The sequence below is a fragment of the Pseudophryne corroboree genome, chromosome 3 (assembly GCF_028390025.1).
Source record: "Pseudophryne corroboree isolate aPseCor3 chromosome 3, aPseCor3.hap2, whole genome shotgun sequence".
Taxonomy (NCBI): Eukaryota; Metazoa; Chordata; class Amphibia; order Anura; family Myobatrachidae; genus Pseudophryne; species Pseudophryne corroboree.
Window position 1 is genome coordinate 335,366,924 of NC_086446.1, and position 14,894 is coordinate 335,381,817.

The 14,894-nt window shown below is 46.1% G+C and overlaps 1 protein-coding gene across 8 annotated transcripts in view; it reads right to left on the bottom strand.

The window, feature by feature from the left end:
• PABPC1L (poly(A) binding protein cytoplasmic 1 like) overlaps nt 1-14,894 on the bottom strand; it is a 472,274-nt gene that overhangs the window by 173,311 nt on the left and 284,069 nt on the right. For all 8 annotated transcript variants that reach the window (XM_063959585.1, XM_063959583.1, XM_063959584.1 and 5 more), the window contains 2 exons: nt 14,470-14,609; nt 5,138-5,232 (listed from right to left, as the gene is read on the bottom strand). In XM_063959585.1, the coding sequence (XP_063815655.1) occupies nt 5,138-5,232; nt 14,470-14,609 (235 nt within the window). The remainder of the gene's footprint in view (nt 1-5,137; nt 5,233-14,469; nt 14,610-14,894) is intronic.

Sequence of the window (14,894 nt, forward strand, 5' to 3'; positions counted from 1 at the left end):
GGAACACATACACTGACTGGTACACCCACGGTGTTACCAGAGCGTCCACAGCTATTGCCTGAGGGTCCCTTGACCTGGCGCAATACCTGTCCAGTTTTTTGTTGAGGCGGGACGCCATCATGTCCACCTTTGGTTTTTCCCAATGGTTCACAATCATGTGGAAGACTTCCGTGTGAAGTCCCCACTCTCCCGGGTGGAGGTCGTGCCTGCTGAGGAAGTCTGCTTCCCAGTTGTCCACTCCCGGAATGAACACTGCTGACAGTGCTATCACATGATTTTCCGCCCAGCGAAGAATCCTTGCAGCTTCTGCCATTGCCCTCCTGCTTCTTGTGCCGCCCTGTCTGTTTACGTGGGCGACTGCCGTGATGTTGTCCGACTGGATCAGCACCGGCTGACCTTGAAGCAGAGGTCTTGCTAGGCATAGAGCATTGTAAATTGCCCTTAGCTCCAGTATATTTATGTGGAGAGAAGTCTCTAGACTTGACCACGTTCCCTGGAAATTTCTTCCCTGTGTGACTGCTCCCCAGCCTCTCAGGCTGGCATCCGTGGTCACCAGGATCCAATCCTGAAAGCCGAATCTGCGGCCCTCTAGTAGATGAGCACTCTGCAGCCACCACAGAAGAGACACCCTTGTCCTCGGAGACAGGGTTATCCGCTGATGCATCTGAAGATGCGATCCGGACCATTTGTCCAGCAGATCCCACTGAAAAGTTCTTGCGTGAAATCTGCCGAATGGAATCGCTTCGTAAGAAGCCACCATTTTTCCCAGGACCCTTGTGCAATGATGCACTGACACTTTTCCTGGTTTTAGGAGGTTCCTGACTAGCTCGGATAACTCCCTGGCTTTCTCCTCCGGGAGAAACACCTTTTTCTGGACTGTGTCCAGAATCATCCCTAGGAACAGCAGACGTGTCGTCGGGATCAGCTGCGATTTTGGAATATTTAGAATCCACCCGTGCTGTTGTAGCAGTACCCGAGATAGTGCTACTCCGACCTCCAACTGTTCCCTGGACTTTGCCCTTATCAGGAGATCGTCCAAGTAAGGGATAATTAAGACGCCTTTTCTTCGAAGAAGAATCATCATTTCGGCCATTACCTTGGTAAAGACCCGGGGTGCCGTGGACAATCCAAACGGCAGCGTCTGAAACTGATAATGACAGTTCTGTACTACGAACCTGAGGTACCCTTGGTGAGAAGGGCAAATTGGGACATGAAGGTAAGCATCCTTGATGTCCAGGGACACCATATAGTCCCCTTCTTCCAGGTTCGCTATCACTGCTCTGAGTGACTCCATCTTGAATTTGAACCTTTGTATGTAAGTGTTCAAAGATTTCAGATTTAGAATAGGTCTCACCGAGCCGTCTGGCTTCGGTACCACAAATAGTGTGGAATAATACCCCTTTCCCTGTTGTAGGAGGGGTACTTTGATTATCACCTGCTGGGAATACAGCTTGTGAATTGCTTCCAATACTGCCTCCCTGTCGGAGGGAGACGTTGGTAAAGCAGACTTCAGGAACCTGCGAGGGGGAGACGTCTCGATTTCCAATCTGTACCCCTGGGATACTACCTGTAGGATCCAGGGGTCCACTTGCGAGTGAGCCCACTGCGCGCTGAAACTCTTGAGACGACCCCCCACCGTACCTGAGTCCGCTTGTAAGGCCCCAGCGTCATGCTGAGGACTTGGCAGAAGCGGTGGAGGGCTTCTGTTCCTGGGAAGAGGCTGTCTGCTGCAGTCTTTTTCCCTTTCCTCTACCCCGGGGCAGATATGACTGGCCTTTTGCCCGCTTGCCCTTATGGGGACGAAAGGACTGAGGCTGAAAAGACGGTGTCTTTTTCTGCTGAGAGGTGAGTTGGGGTAAAAAGGTGGATTTTCCAGCTGTTGCCGTGGCCACCAGGTCCGAAAGACTGACCCCAAATAACTCCTCCCCTTTATACGGCAATACTTCCATATGCCGTTTGGAATCCGCATCACCTGACCACTGTCGTGTCCATAAACATCTTCTGGCAGAAATGGACATCGCACTTACTCTTGATGCCAGGGTGCAAATATCCCTCTGTGCATCACGCATATATAGAAACGCATCTTTTAAACGCTCTATAGTCAATAAAATACTGTCCCTGTCCAGGGTATCAATATTTTAAGTCAGGGACTCCGACCACGCCACCCCAGCGCTGCACATCCAGGCTGAGGCAATCGCTGGTCGCAGTATAACACCAGTATGTGTGTATATACTTTTTAGGACATTTTCCAGCTTCCTATCAACTGGCTCCTTGAGGGCGGCCGTATCAGGAGACGGTAACGCCACTTGTTTTGATAAGCGTGTGAGTGCCTTATCCACCCTAGGGGGTGTTTCCCAACGCGCCCTAACTTCTGGCGGGAAAGGGTATAATGCCAATAATTTCTTAGATATCAGCAATTTTTTATCGGTCATCACACACTTCATTTAATTCTTCTGATTCAGGAAAAACTACGGGTAGTTTTTTCACACCCCACATAATACCCTTTTTTGTGGTACTTGTAGTATCAGAAATATGCAAAGCCTCCTTCATTGCCGTGATCATGTAACGTGTGGCCCTACTGGAAAATACGTTTGTTTCTTCACCGTCGACACTGGAGTCAGTGTCCGTGTCTGTGTCGACCGACTGAGGTAATGGGCGCTTTAGAGCCCCTGACGGTGTTTGAGACGCCTGGAGAGGCATTAACTGACTTGCCGGCTGTCTCATGTCGTCAACAGTTTTTTGTAAAGTGCTGACACTATCACGTAATTCCTTAAATAAGACCATCCAGTCAGGTGTCGACTCCCTAGGGGGTGACATCACTAATACAGGCAATTGCTCCGCCTCCACACCATTTTCCTCCTCATACATGTCGACACACGCGTACCGACACACAGCACACACACAGGGAATGCTCTGATAGAGGACAGGACCCCACTAGCCCTTTGGGGAGACAGAGGGAGAGTTTGCCAGCACACACCAGAGCGCTATATATGTATAGGGACAACCTTATAAATAAGTGTTTCTCCCTTATAGCTGCTATATATGTTTTTATATGCCAAATTAGTGCCCCCCCCTCTCTTTTTTACCCTGTTTCTGTAGTGCAGGACTGCAGGGGAGAGTCAGGGAGACGTCCTTCCAGCTGAGCTGTGAGGGAAAATGGCGCTTGTGTGCTGAGGAGATAGGCTCCGCCCCCTTCACGGCGGCCTTTCTCCCGCTTTTTATGAGGTAAAATGGCAGGGGTTAAATACATCCATATAGCCCAGGAGCTATATGTGATGTATTTTTTACCATAAATAGTGTTTTCATTGCGTCTCAGGGCGCCCCCCCCCCAGCGCCCTGCACCCTCAGTGACCGGAGTGTGAAGTGTGCTGAGAGCAATGGCGCACAGCTGCAGTGCTGTGCGCTACCTTTCTTGAAGACAAGATGCCTTCTGCCGCCGATTTCTGGACCTCTTCACTCTTCTGGCTCTATAAGGGGGCCGGCGGCGCGGCTCCGGGACCCATCCATGGCTGGGCCTGTGATCGTCCCTCTGGAGCTAATGTCCAGTAGCCAAGAAGCCCAATCCACTCTGCACGCAGGTGAGTTCGCTTCTTCTCCCCTTAGTCCCTCGATGCAGTGAGCCTGTTGCCAGCAGGACTCACTGAAAAAAAAACAAAAAAAACCTAAGTCTATACTTTTATTCTAAGCAGCTCAGGAGAGCTACCTAGATTGCACCCTTCTCGGCCGGGCACAAAAACCTAACTGAGGCTTGGAGGAGGGTCATAGGGGGAGGAGCCAGTGCACACCACCTAGTTCTAAAGCTTTTACTTTTATGCCCTGTCTCCTGCGGAGCCGCTAATCCCCATGGTCCTGACGGAGTCCCCAGCATCCACTTAGGACGTCAGAGAAATAAATATATATATATATATATATATATATATATATATATATATATGTAGCTCAGACCTACTATAACCCCCCTGGTACCGGTGAGGTGCTGTGGAGGGTTCTGGGGGAGCAGCGCTTCCCTACAGCCATCGTCTGAATGCAGTGAAAATGGTGCATCTGGTTCCGTTTTGACCTGAAGCCCCGTCCTATCAATGGCGCGCTGCTCTATTGTTCTCTGTATTGTATTGCAGCTGAGAACAATAGATGAAGGGTTTATTTAATAAACCATGTTGTGCCTAGGCGCAGCAAACTAGCCAAGATAACCGTGGACCCATCTGTATATGAAAACAGGGTTAGAACCCTGTTTCTACACCAGCTCCAGTGTGTGTTTTGATCTGAGACGCAGCCGTCCCATTGTGGAGCCGTGCATCTCTGTACTCTAATGCCGCCAATGGAGCCGGCGACCTGCTACCCAGGACGCCGGCTCTGTACTCACCACTCTTCTAGTCTTCAGCTCTGTTAGGGGTGGTAGCGTGCTGCAAGAATGCACACTCACTTTCATTGGTTATCGAATAGTTCCCCCAGGAACTATGTCCCGTCAGCGGGGATCGGGACCACTAACCCTATAAGAGGTTGGTACAGCCCCCCCCCCCCCCCTCCCCTCCCTGAGTCCCACGATGCAGGCAGGCTGGTGCCAACCAGTCCTGCCTGAAAATAACAAACACAAAAATAAATGAATGCAGAAAACTCTCTGGAGCTTCAGAGGATGTGACCGGCTCTTTCGGGCACATTTTCTAAACTGAGTCTGGTAGGAGGGGCATAGAGGGGAGAAGCCAACACACTCTAAAGATTTAAAGTGCCAAGGCTCCAATAGGACCCATCTATACCCCATGGTACCAAGACCATCCCAGTATCCCCTAGGACGTTAGAGAAAAGTAATTTGTTTTTAACAATGTTTCAGTAGAAGCAATGATGGCTAAGCAATGTGTTTTACCCTTTATGCCTTTATGTTTCTTTTTATATATTCTTTTATTTAAGGATGCACATTACAATGAATACAAACAATAATAGCATGTCAAATACATCAATATCAAAATGCATCATAAATGTTTTTTCATAGATAAAGATAGAAAGTGTAGGTCCAGGAATATCATTAACTACACTACTACTGCTTCAGTTTTGTGCTTCTTCCAAGCAGAAATATCAATCCTTTACTGTCGGCACACAACTTACATCTCACAACTTACAAAGATTAGAAGGGAATTCTTACTTTCTGTGCTTCTTCATGATTTCCAAAGTTGACAAAACCAAATCCTCGTGAGCGGCCACTTTCGTCCATCATTACTTTTACACTTAGAGTGCTTCCTAAAACATACAATTAAATACAAACCTTAATTGTCTTTTATATAAATAGCTGAAGATCCCCACACAAGCAATTATTGTTTCTCACACAAGTAGCAGTAGAGAAGATCTTAATCATTACCGTACAGTCATACACAAAATATTCAGAAATATGATCTTCCAAGCTTGAGCATTTTGTTCACCAAGTAATAATATAACAATATACTTATCAAGTACTTATAAAACAATTAGAGTGCTGGTATTAGAATTAAGCACTATTTATTGCATGCTCAATATCCCATTACAGATTTAGAGATAGTTGTGCCTGTATTTTATGAATCTTTCAATAAAAACACAGAGGGGTATATTCAACTAGACATATTCATTTACCGTGGCTAATTAACCTCCCCCGAAGGGCTATCCAATTAGCCCCGCAGCCAGCACTGATCAGGGATTTTGCTTCACCTACCTCAGGCAATCGAAACCAATTCCCTGATAATCAGGCATTTTGTTCCTGAATGCGGAAACACACAGGACTTGTTACAGATTCTGTGTTTTTAACAGAAAAATATTCAAAAAATGGGAGCTATTTTAATTAAAAAAAATAAAAATATACAAATCCAGTTTTTGGCGGATTACATTTACCTGGTTTATGTGTTTTCCAAAAACCACACAAATTCCTGCTTTAGTATTTTCTATTAAACGCTTCTAAAATACCAAACCTTTACAATACCGATTATCAGAACATTGGTAACGGATACTGTATATTTGTTTACCGATAATCAGGCCATCGCGGCAATGCATTTACCCGGCAGCTGCTCCTCTCTGCAGCCACCAGGTATACACAAGGAAGAGGACAACTTCTCCTACATTTCAGCAGTGATCGGTTGCGCGACAGACACTGGGAGAGGGAACAAGGGAGCAGAGGGGCTGGAAGGTCCCTCTGAGATCTACAGCTGCTGTCATTTCTGACAGGTCGCATCAGATGCTATCATGTCAGGGAAAGCCTAACCTGGTGTGGCCACATCTGAAGTTAAGATATTATTTTAATAATATTAAATATGTTCATGTTACACTAATTAATAGAAAAAAATAAAAGCAGAAACAAATAGGCATAGTACCCTGGCAACTAATGTCATTGTAGCCTATGAGCTACATAACGCACATTTATTTGGGAAAGGGACCAAAAGATTCCATCCCTAGTGCTGTCTGTTCGAGCAAGTGCTGACAGATGATCAGGATCCAGGCCAGTCAGAATACAAGACAGCGGCATTCCGACACTCAGGATCTCGACATCTAATTGTTAAGTAAACTAATCCTAACCCTCCTTTTCCGCAGCCTGACCCGAACCCTCCCCTGGGGTACTTAGCAGTGTGGAGTCCAGGAAGACCTCGATCGGGATCCCAAAGTTCAGGATCTCGGCGCAGGCATTCCAATCTATGCCAGGATACCCCTTACTGCTACCAATGGCAGCTATAAAGAATATTTACAACAAGTGTCAGACTGCAATTATTAATAAATATGTCACTTAGTTTTTCTGAAGACATCTAGAAATATACATTATGGTAAGAACTTACCGTTGATAACGTGATTTCTCTTATGTCCACAGGTATCCACAGGATAACATTGGGATATTGTCGAGCGACAGCGAAAATGGCACCAACACGGTCAGGAGCTTTCTGGCCTCCCAGGATGCATTGGGGCCTTCATCATATAGTCCCGCCCACTGACTCAGTCAAATCAGTTCTTTCCACAGCGCGTTAAGGCAGGAACCTCAGGTAGAGACATGTTTAGGCGATAAGAACACACATGCACACCCTTCCATACAAGAAGGAAGAGGTTTTAGTGATTATTTAGATCCTCACATCAGATGCGTCAGTGTGGGATCCCTGTGGACATAAGAGAAAACACGTTATCAACGGTAAGTTCTTACCATAACGTATATTTCTCTGGCTGGGTCCACAGGATTATCCACAGGATAACACTGGGATTCCCAAAGCCATTTTAGTGGTGGGGACGCTCCTGATTGCACAGGAGGACCTTTCGCCCGAAGCCTGCGTCATGAGAGGCAAAGGTATCCAAGGCATAATGTCTAATGAATGTGTTTATGGAAGACCATGTGGTTGCCCTACATATCTGTTCTGCTGAAGCACCCTGTTGTGCTGCCCAAGGAGGACCTACCTTACGTGTAGAGTGTGCAGAGACATTAGCCGGAATAGGGAGATCTGCATGAGAATAAGCTTCTGATATTACCATTCGGAGCCATCTCGCCAGCGTCCGTTTACTAGCAGGCCATCCTCTTCTATGGAATCCGTAGAGGATGAAGAGAGAATCTGTTTTTCTGATGGCACTAGTACGATCTATGTAGATTCTTAAAGCCCGGACCACGTCCAGCGACGCTTCTCCCGCAGATAGTCCCGATACCTGAAAAGCTGGGACTACAATCTCTTCATTCAGGTGAAACTTTGATACCACCTTTGGAAGATAACTAGATCTTGTTCTGAGAACTGCTCTGTCTAGAAAAAAAAATTAGGAAAGGAGACTTACACGATAATGCTCCCAAATCTGACACTCTTCTGGCTGACGCCATTGCCAGTAAAAAAAAGCACTTTAGCTGTTAACAACTTGCGATCTGCTCTCTTAAGTGCTTCAGAGGACCCTGGAGACATTTAAGAACTAAATTCAAATCCCAGTGAGCTGCAGGAGTAACAAATGGAGGTTGAATATGTACTACTCATTGAAAAAACGTACGTACATCCTGTAAATCAGCAATCTTTCGCTGAAACCATACAGTTAACACTGATACCTGAACCCTCAAGGAAGCAACTTTAAAACCTTTATCCATTCCTGCTTGAAGGAAATCCAAAATCCTGGACACTTTAAAAGATCTCGGATTGAAATTTTTTCCAGTACACCAATGAATATAGGCTTGCCATATTCTATGATACACCCGGGCCAAAGAAGGCTTTCTTGCTCTAAGCATAGTTTGGATTACTTGTTTCGAAAATCCTTTAGCCTCAAAGATAGAGGTTTCAACAGCCACGCCGTCAAAGACAGGCGATCCAGATGACTGTGACAACAAGGACCCTGCATTAGCAGATCTGGACGTTGAGGGAGCAGTATTGGTGCTTCCACGGACATTCTCAACAGATCTGTGTACCAATGCCTTCTTGGCCAAGCTGGAGCTATTAGAATCATTGCTCCTTTTGCTTGCTTTATCTTTCTCACTATTCTGGGTAACAGAGATATTGGAGGGAACAGATACGCCAGCTGAAACCTCCATTCTACTGACAGTGCGTCTACAAGGACCGCTCCTGGGTCCCTTGTTTTCGATCCGTACCTTGGAACTTTGTTGTTTAGACGAGACGCCATAAGGTCCATCTCTGGTAGACCCCATCTGTTCACCAGTGTCTGAAACACTTCTGGGTGTAGTGCCCATTCGGTTTCCTGAATGGTGTGCCGACTGAGAAAATCCGCTTCCCAGTTTAGTACACCCGGGACAAATACTGCTGACAATGCTGGGAGATGGAGTTCCGCCCATTTTAGAATGGGAGTTACTTCCTCCATCAGTCTCTTGCTGTGAGTTCCTCCCTGATGACTGAGGTATGCCACTGCCGTTGCATTGTCTGAGCGAATCTGGACTGGTCTTCCCTGCAGACTGTCCTTTGCCTGAACTAGAGCCAAGTAAATGGCTCTTATTTCTAACAGATTTATTGGCAGGCGACTTTCCCTTGCGGTCCATTTTCCCTGGAACCATAGGCTTCCGAGTACCGCCCCCCAGCCCTGCAGGTTGGCATCTGTTGTTAGGACTTGCCACTCTTTTATCCAAAAGGGTCTCCCCTTGTTTAAATGGTCTGTCTGTAGCCACCACGCTAGAGACCTTTTTACGCTTACTGGAAACTTTATCATCTGCTTTTTTATCGTCTGATGATTTCCGTTCCATTTGCTCAGAATAAGGTGCTGCAATGGTCTGGAATGGAATTGCGCATATTCCACCATGTCGAAGGTTGATACCATCAGACCCAACAGTCGCATTGCTGCATGGACTGACATTGTCTGGGCGTGCAACGCTTCCTGAGCCATGACCTGCACCTTGACTATCTTTTTCTCTGGTAGGAGAACTTTCTGTAGGTCTGAATCCAATATGGCCCCCAAATGAACCATCCGCTGTGACGGATTCAGGGACGACTTTTCCCAATTTATGAGCCACCCGTGTCTCTGTAAACAAACTATCGTCTGTTGAAGATGGCTCAACAGTAAATCTTGCGACTGTGCTAAGATTAACAGGTCATCTAGGTATGGGAATATTCTTATCCCCTGTTTGCGCAGACAAGCTGCCATAACCACCATGATCTTGGTAAACACCCTGGGTGCTGTAGCTAGCCCGAAGGGCAGAGCTTGGAACTGAAAATGTTCCTAGGGGATAGCAAACCTGAGGTAACACTGATGCGACAGTGCTATAGGCACATGTAGGTAAGCATCCCGCACATCCAGAGATACCATGTAATCTCCCGGTTCCATAGCCAACATTATGGAGCGTAACGTCTCCATGTGGAACTTTGGGATCCAAATGTATTTGTTCAAGATTTTCAGATTGAGAATTGGTCGATATGACCCATTTGGTTTCTGGATTAGAAATAGATTGGAGTAAAACCCCTGTCCCCTTTGTGATGGAGGTACTGGGACAATCACACCTGACTGCAGTCATTTTTGGACTGCTTCTTGCAGGGCACTGGCCTTCGACTCTATACGAGACGGGCTGGTGCAAAAAAATCTTTGAGGAGGCTGCCTCCTGAATGGGAACCCATACCCCTGAGATACTACCTTCTGCACCCAAGCATCTGCTGTTGACTGTTGCCATATGTGTGCAAAATGAAGGAGTCGGCCCCCAACCCTGGAATCCTCCAGGCGGAGGCCCGTCTCTTCAGGCTGATGGTTTCTTTTCAGGTTTGGAAGCTGGCTTTTTGCTAGCCCACTGCTTCCTACCCCTGGATTTAAACTGGGGTTGCTTTGGCTCCTCTTTAGCTTTCGCTTTGCTTTGCCAACGAAATGAGCTAAATTTTAAACCCTTGGACTTAGGGTTATAAGTAGCCGGAAATCTGACCTTTTTCGATTCAGCCTCTGATTCTAGGATATCCGATAAAGGTTTTCCAAATAATATATTACCGACAAAAGGCAATGCTTCCAATTCTTTCTTGGATTCCGCATCTGCCTTCCAGGTACGTAGCCAAACTGCTCTGCGAGCGACTACTGTCAAGGCTGAAGCTTTAGAAGCAACTGTACCTACAGCAATTGCTGCTTCTTCCAAATACTGGGCAGATTGTCTTAAACGGCAAAAACGATCCTCTTGCTCCCTAGTAGGAGAAGGGATGTCATTCTCTAGTTCCTCTATCCATTTGCCCATTGCCTTTGCTACCCAAGCCGAAGCCATAGCAGGTCTTACCACTGCTCCTACTAGAGAAAATATATTTTTCAAAAGGCTCTCTACCCTTCTCTCTGTGACATCATTTAGTGAGGTAGATGACAGTGGTAAAAGCAGATTTATGCACGAGTCGCAGAACATGTGCATCTACTTTTGGAGGAACTTCTCTTTTCGAACAATCCACAGCTAGAAATGGATAATAAGAATCCCATCTTTTAGGAATCTTTTACTTTTTACTGGGCGCTGCCCAAGACTCATCCATCATTTCCGTCAGCTCATCTGACGCTGGGAATTCAGCTTTCACTGATTTTGTTCGTTTAAATACAGGTGCTTTAGCTTTTAACACTGTCTCGGCTGGCTCTTCCAACGAGAGAACAGCCTTCACAGCATTAATAAGTTCAGCTACATCTTCTGAACTAAAACTCTGCGACTGATCATCATACAGAGTATTCAAATCTATTGTATCATCATCCGATGTATCATCTTGTGTAGTCTGCCACACAGACGTATCTGTCTTAGTCTTACCTGTCCCTTGGTTGCTTGTAGAGGCTACTGGAACCAAACCATAGGAAGGGAGCAGCATGTATGGGTTCATAGTATAACCTAACCCTTGAGGTGGTGCTACCGGAGTTAACCTGTCTGCTATTGAAGATAGAGTCTTTGCGAACATATTCCATGGTGGCTCTGTTGGTGGTTGAACCAACTCCTGTTTTTTACTTCGCTGAAAAGAGAAACAGTTTGCACACAAACCCTCATAAGTGACCAATTGATTCATATCAATTACCCCTGACTTACAAGATAAGCATGTTAGGGCTGTAGGAGTGCTTGATAAATTCTTCTCATCACTTTTGCCGCTCACAGACATGGTAATAATCTGTTATTGACTACACAATTTGTGACTGGAAATCACCCTATATGTCAGTATATAGAGGTGAGATCAATCTGACCACAGTGCACCTGATTTGAGGGTCAGAACAGGACTAACATTACACAGAAAAGTCAGCACACATACTAGCAGTCAGTCACATGTTAAAGCATTAGACATTGCCATATGAGAATACAACCTCCATAACAACTTATACATAAGTAGGAAAATTGTACTTCTGTTTTTTAACTGGTTCTTTTTTCCAACATAACATGCAGAAAACACAGTAATATACAGGTCTCATATGCAATAGGTACTAAAAATTTACTATTCATACTAAGAAGTAGAGAGAATTTTTAGTACTGTATACCCTGCCTCCGGAGAGCGGGATACAGGGAGACTTACCACACTTCCATATCCAAGCAAATACGCTCGTAAGACGCTGAGTGGATTCAGACGCTACTGATGTACACTACCGCACTTGATAACTGATAACGGACACAGTCGCTCACTGGCGGACACGGACGCTGAGCGGCTTCCACGTGTATGCAGATGCTAAGGCCTGCGACTCGGTCTAGGCGGGATTTATAGTGTACACAACCGCAGCGTTTAAGCTGCGACCGAGTACCCTCGTGGTAGCGTCTGAGCCGGAAGTGAGGTCATTCAGTTCATGAAACGAGAGACACGTGGAAACTGGCCATGAACTCGGAGGAGGGACGGCCAGGAGAGCGTCTGAATCCCCGTTGACTTAAACTCCCAGGATCGCTGCCTCTACCTAGTCCTGGCGCCTATGATCCCCAGAGCGTAGCGCTGTCGCACTCGAGATGTTCGGCGCCTCAACACACTGTTTGTAGTCTCCACCAAATCAGTGTAGCTGCGTCCTGACCCCTCTAGTAAGAGGAAGTCCATAGACTCACCGTCTCCCCATGCTCCGGCCACAGCCTGGTTACGTCTGCTGGACCTGCTAGAACATCCGACACAGACGCCCATCGAGACAGCACTAATACCCGAAGGTAACCGTTGTTGCCACCCGGTGGGGAGTTGTTGGAGCGACTCTTTCTAGTATGCATTTAAGACGCTGTTAAGAGAAGTCGCTCACAAAGAACAACAACAAAAAGCTTGAGGCTGCTATATCAGCAGCCCTGCGACCATGCGGCTTCCTGCCGCACCAAGCAAAAAACTGATTTGACTGAGTCAGTGGGCGGGACTATATGGTGAAGGCCCCAATGTATCCTGGGAGGACAGAAGGCTCGTGACCGTGTTGGTGCCATTTTCGCTGTTGCTCGACAATATCCCAATGTTATCCTGTGGATAATCCTGTGGACCCAGCCAGAGAAAAATCAGGTTTGGAAATGTACGAGGTGATGACTAACACGCTTGTGGCAGTACTTCAGGTACATTTTTCAAGCTTCCCTTTTGTTCTGACTAATGCTGGATACACACATGCAGATATATCTGCAGATCAATGTATCTGCAGATATATCTAAAGCCGGATCAGCAGTGTGCTGTGCATATACACTGCCCCATCCGTCGGGGACTGACGTCATGAACTGGGCGAGCGTTTACACATGCCCGCCCAGTTCAGCTGTCAGTCACCGCTGGCGTCTGCAGCTTGTGTACAGGCAGTCGGCTGACCATCCGTGCACACTCCGACGTGCCAATATGTCTAACGATATATTGGCCGTCGGCTGTGCAGCATGGCCGTCGTTCACTGACATATCGCTCATACACACTGGCCGATGGACTCGCGATATATATTGGCAAGTGTGTACGCACCTTAACTCAATCTCACAATCACCTGTGCAAGAGAGGAAGTTGTTCTCTAACTCAACCCTCAAATTTTCCCAACAGGTCAGGTTTTGAGGATTTCGATTTGTGGAAGCAGACTGCAATTAAATTGCGGTAGCAGCCACAGGGCAGGCCATTTAGCATGCAATAGAAAGGATTGTAGATTCTGATAAAAAACAGAATCTGCAATCCTTACTGAATAACCCCCACAGTCCATACACAGTGCTTCTTTGAAATCCTAAGGTAAATCCTTAACACAAATTACACTAATGCATTAATGGTTCTTGCCAGATTTTTTTCCTTCTTCAGACTCGGTAACAGCACGAATTAAAAAAAAATCAAACTCAAATTGAGAATTGGTGTGCTTGGGCTTCTTGTGGGCAGGTTCCAGCTCCATAAGTGTCCTGGAAATGTTAGTAGAAACATATTCATGTTCCCACAGTTTATTTGAAACTTTTTTTAATAGCAGATGATATGCTTTCTAACAGTCCTAGCCTATGTATCTCAAGATGCCATGCTAAACTTATAAGCACACATAAGTAAATAAGAAGCACATGTGCAGCAGGGATACGGTCAGGATCCTGGCAGTGCGGGTCACGATCAAGTGTAGAATTTAGGTTAATCGCAAATAGAGGATTAGGGAAATATAAACACAAAAATACAATAAAACAATTCCACAATAAATTAAATAAAACAATTCCACAATAAATTAAATAAAACAAACTATCCCAAATCCACTCGCAGTGTCTCCCAGCCAAGGCTTGATTGAGCAGCTACGGCGTTTGGGAGGTGGAGAGGGGGTGTTCCTGGCCAGCTGTCCCAGAAGCAGGGGCATATCACCGGTTTTCCGGGAGGGACGATGCCAGGGGTCTGCATGACTGCACGCAAATTTCCTGGCCTCGCAAGCTGCCAGGAACCGGCCAGGCTGAGTAAGCATTAGCTTAAGCAGCCTGGCCAAACCTGCAACCATCGCAACCAATGGCCGTGGTGGTGTTCAAAGGCAGTGTCTACGGACGCTGCACTCTAATCGCAAATGCAGTGCAGGAGGTGCCTATTTCATATAGACACCTCCTGCTGCATTTGCACTTTGGTGGACGGAATGGCAAAGCCAGTTGTGTCCGCCCATCTCTGAATCAGGCAGAGTTTCAAAGTCATCTAGCAGCAGTGTGACATAGGTGCTACATACCAAAGGTAGAAAATATTTCCTTTAGTCTTACGTCATCCATGTCTTCACCGAAATTCTTAATGTAAACATTGGTAAATTCCATCACTTTTGCTCCATATTCCAATTCTCTCTCTCTCCGTGATTTAAAATGGCCGACAAATCTAAACACAGAAGAGATAACAGCTGGACTGTAGTGGAATGCAACAGTAATTTTAATTTCTAATGTTAGGACCTCAATAGAGACTTCTAAGCTGCAGATAACTCAAATATACTTTCTGCAGTTTATGCTCTGCCAGGATTGTCAGATAGGGGTTTTAGCTCATCCTATTTTTTTCTTTGGAAACCATCTAAACTAATCATCATAGTGTAACAAATACAACATACTGTTATCACTGTAGTTACATGGACTACATTCACACTCTAGAACTCCATGCTCTGTTGGTCAG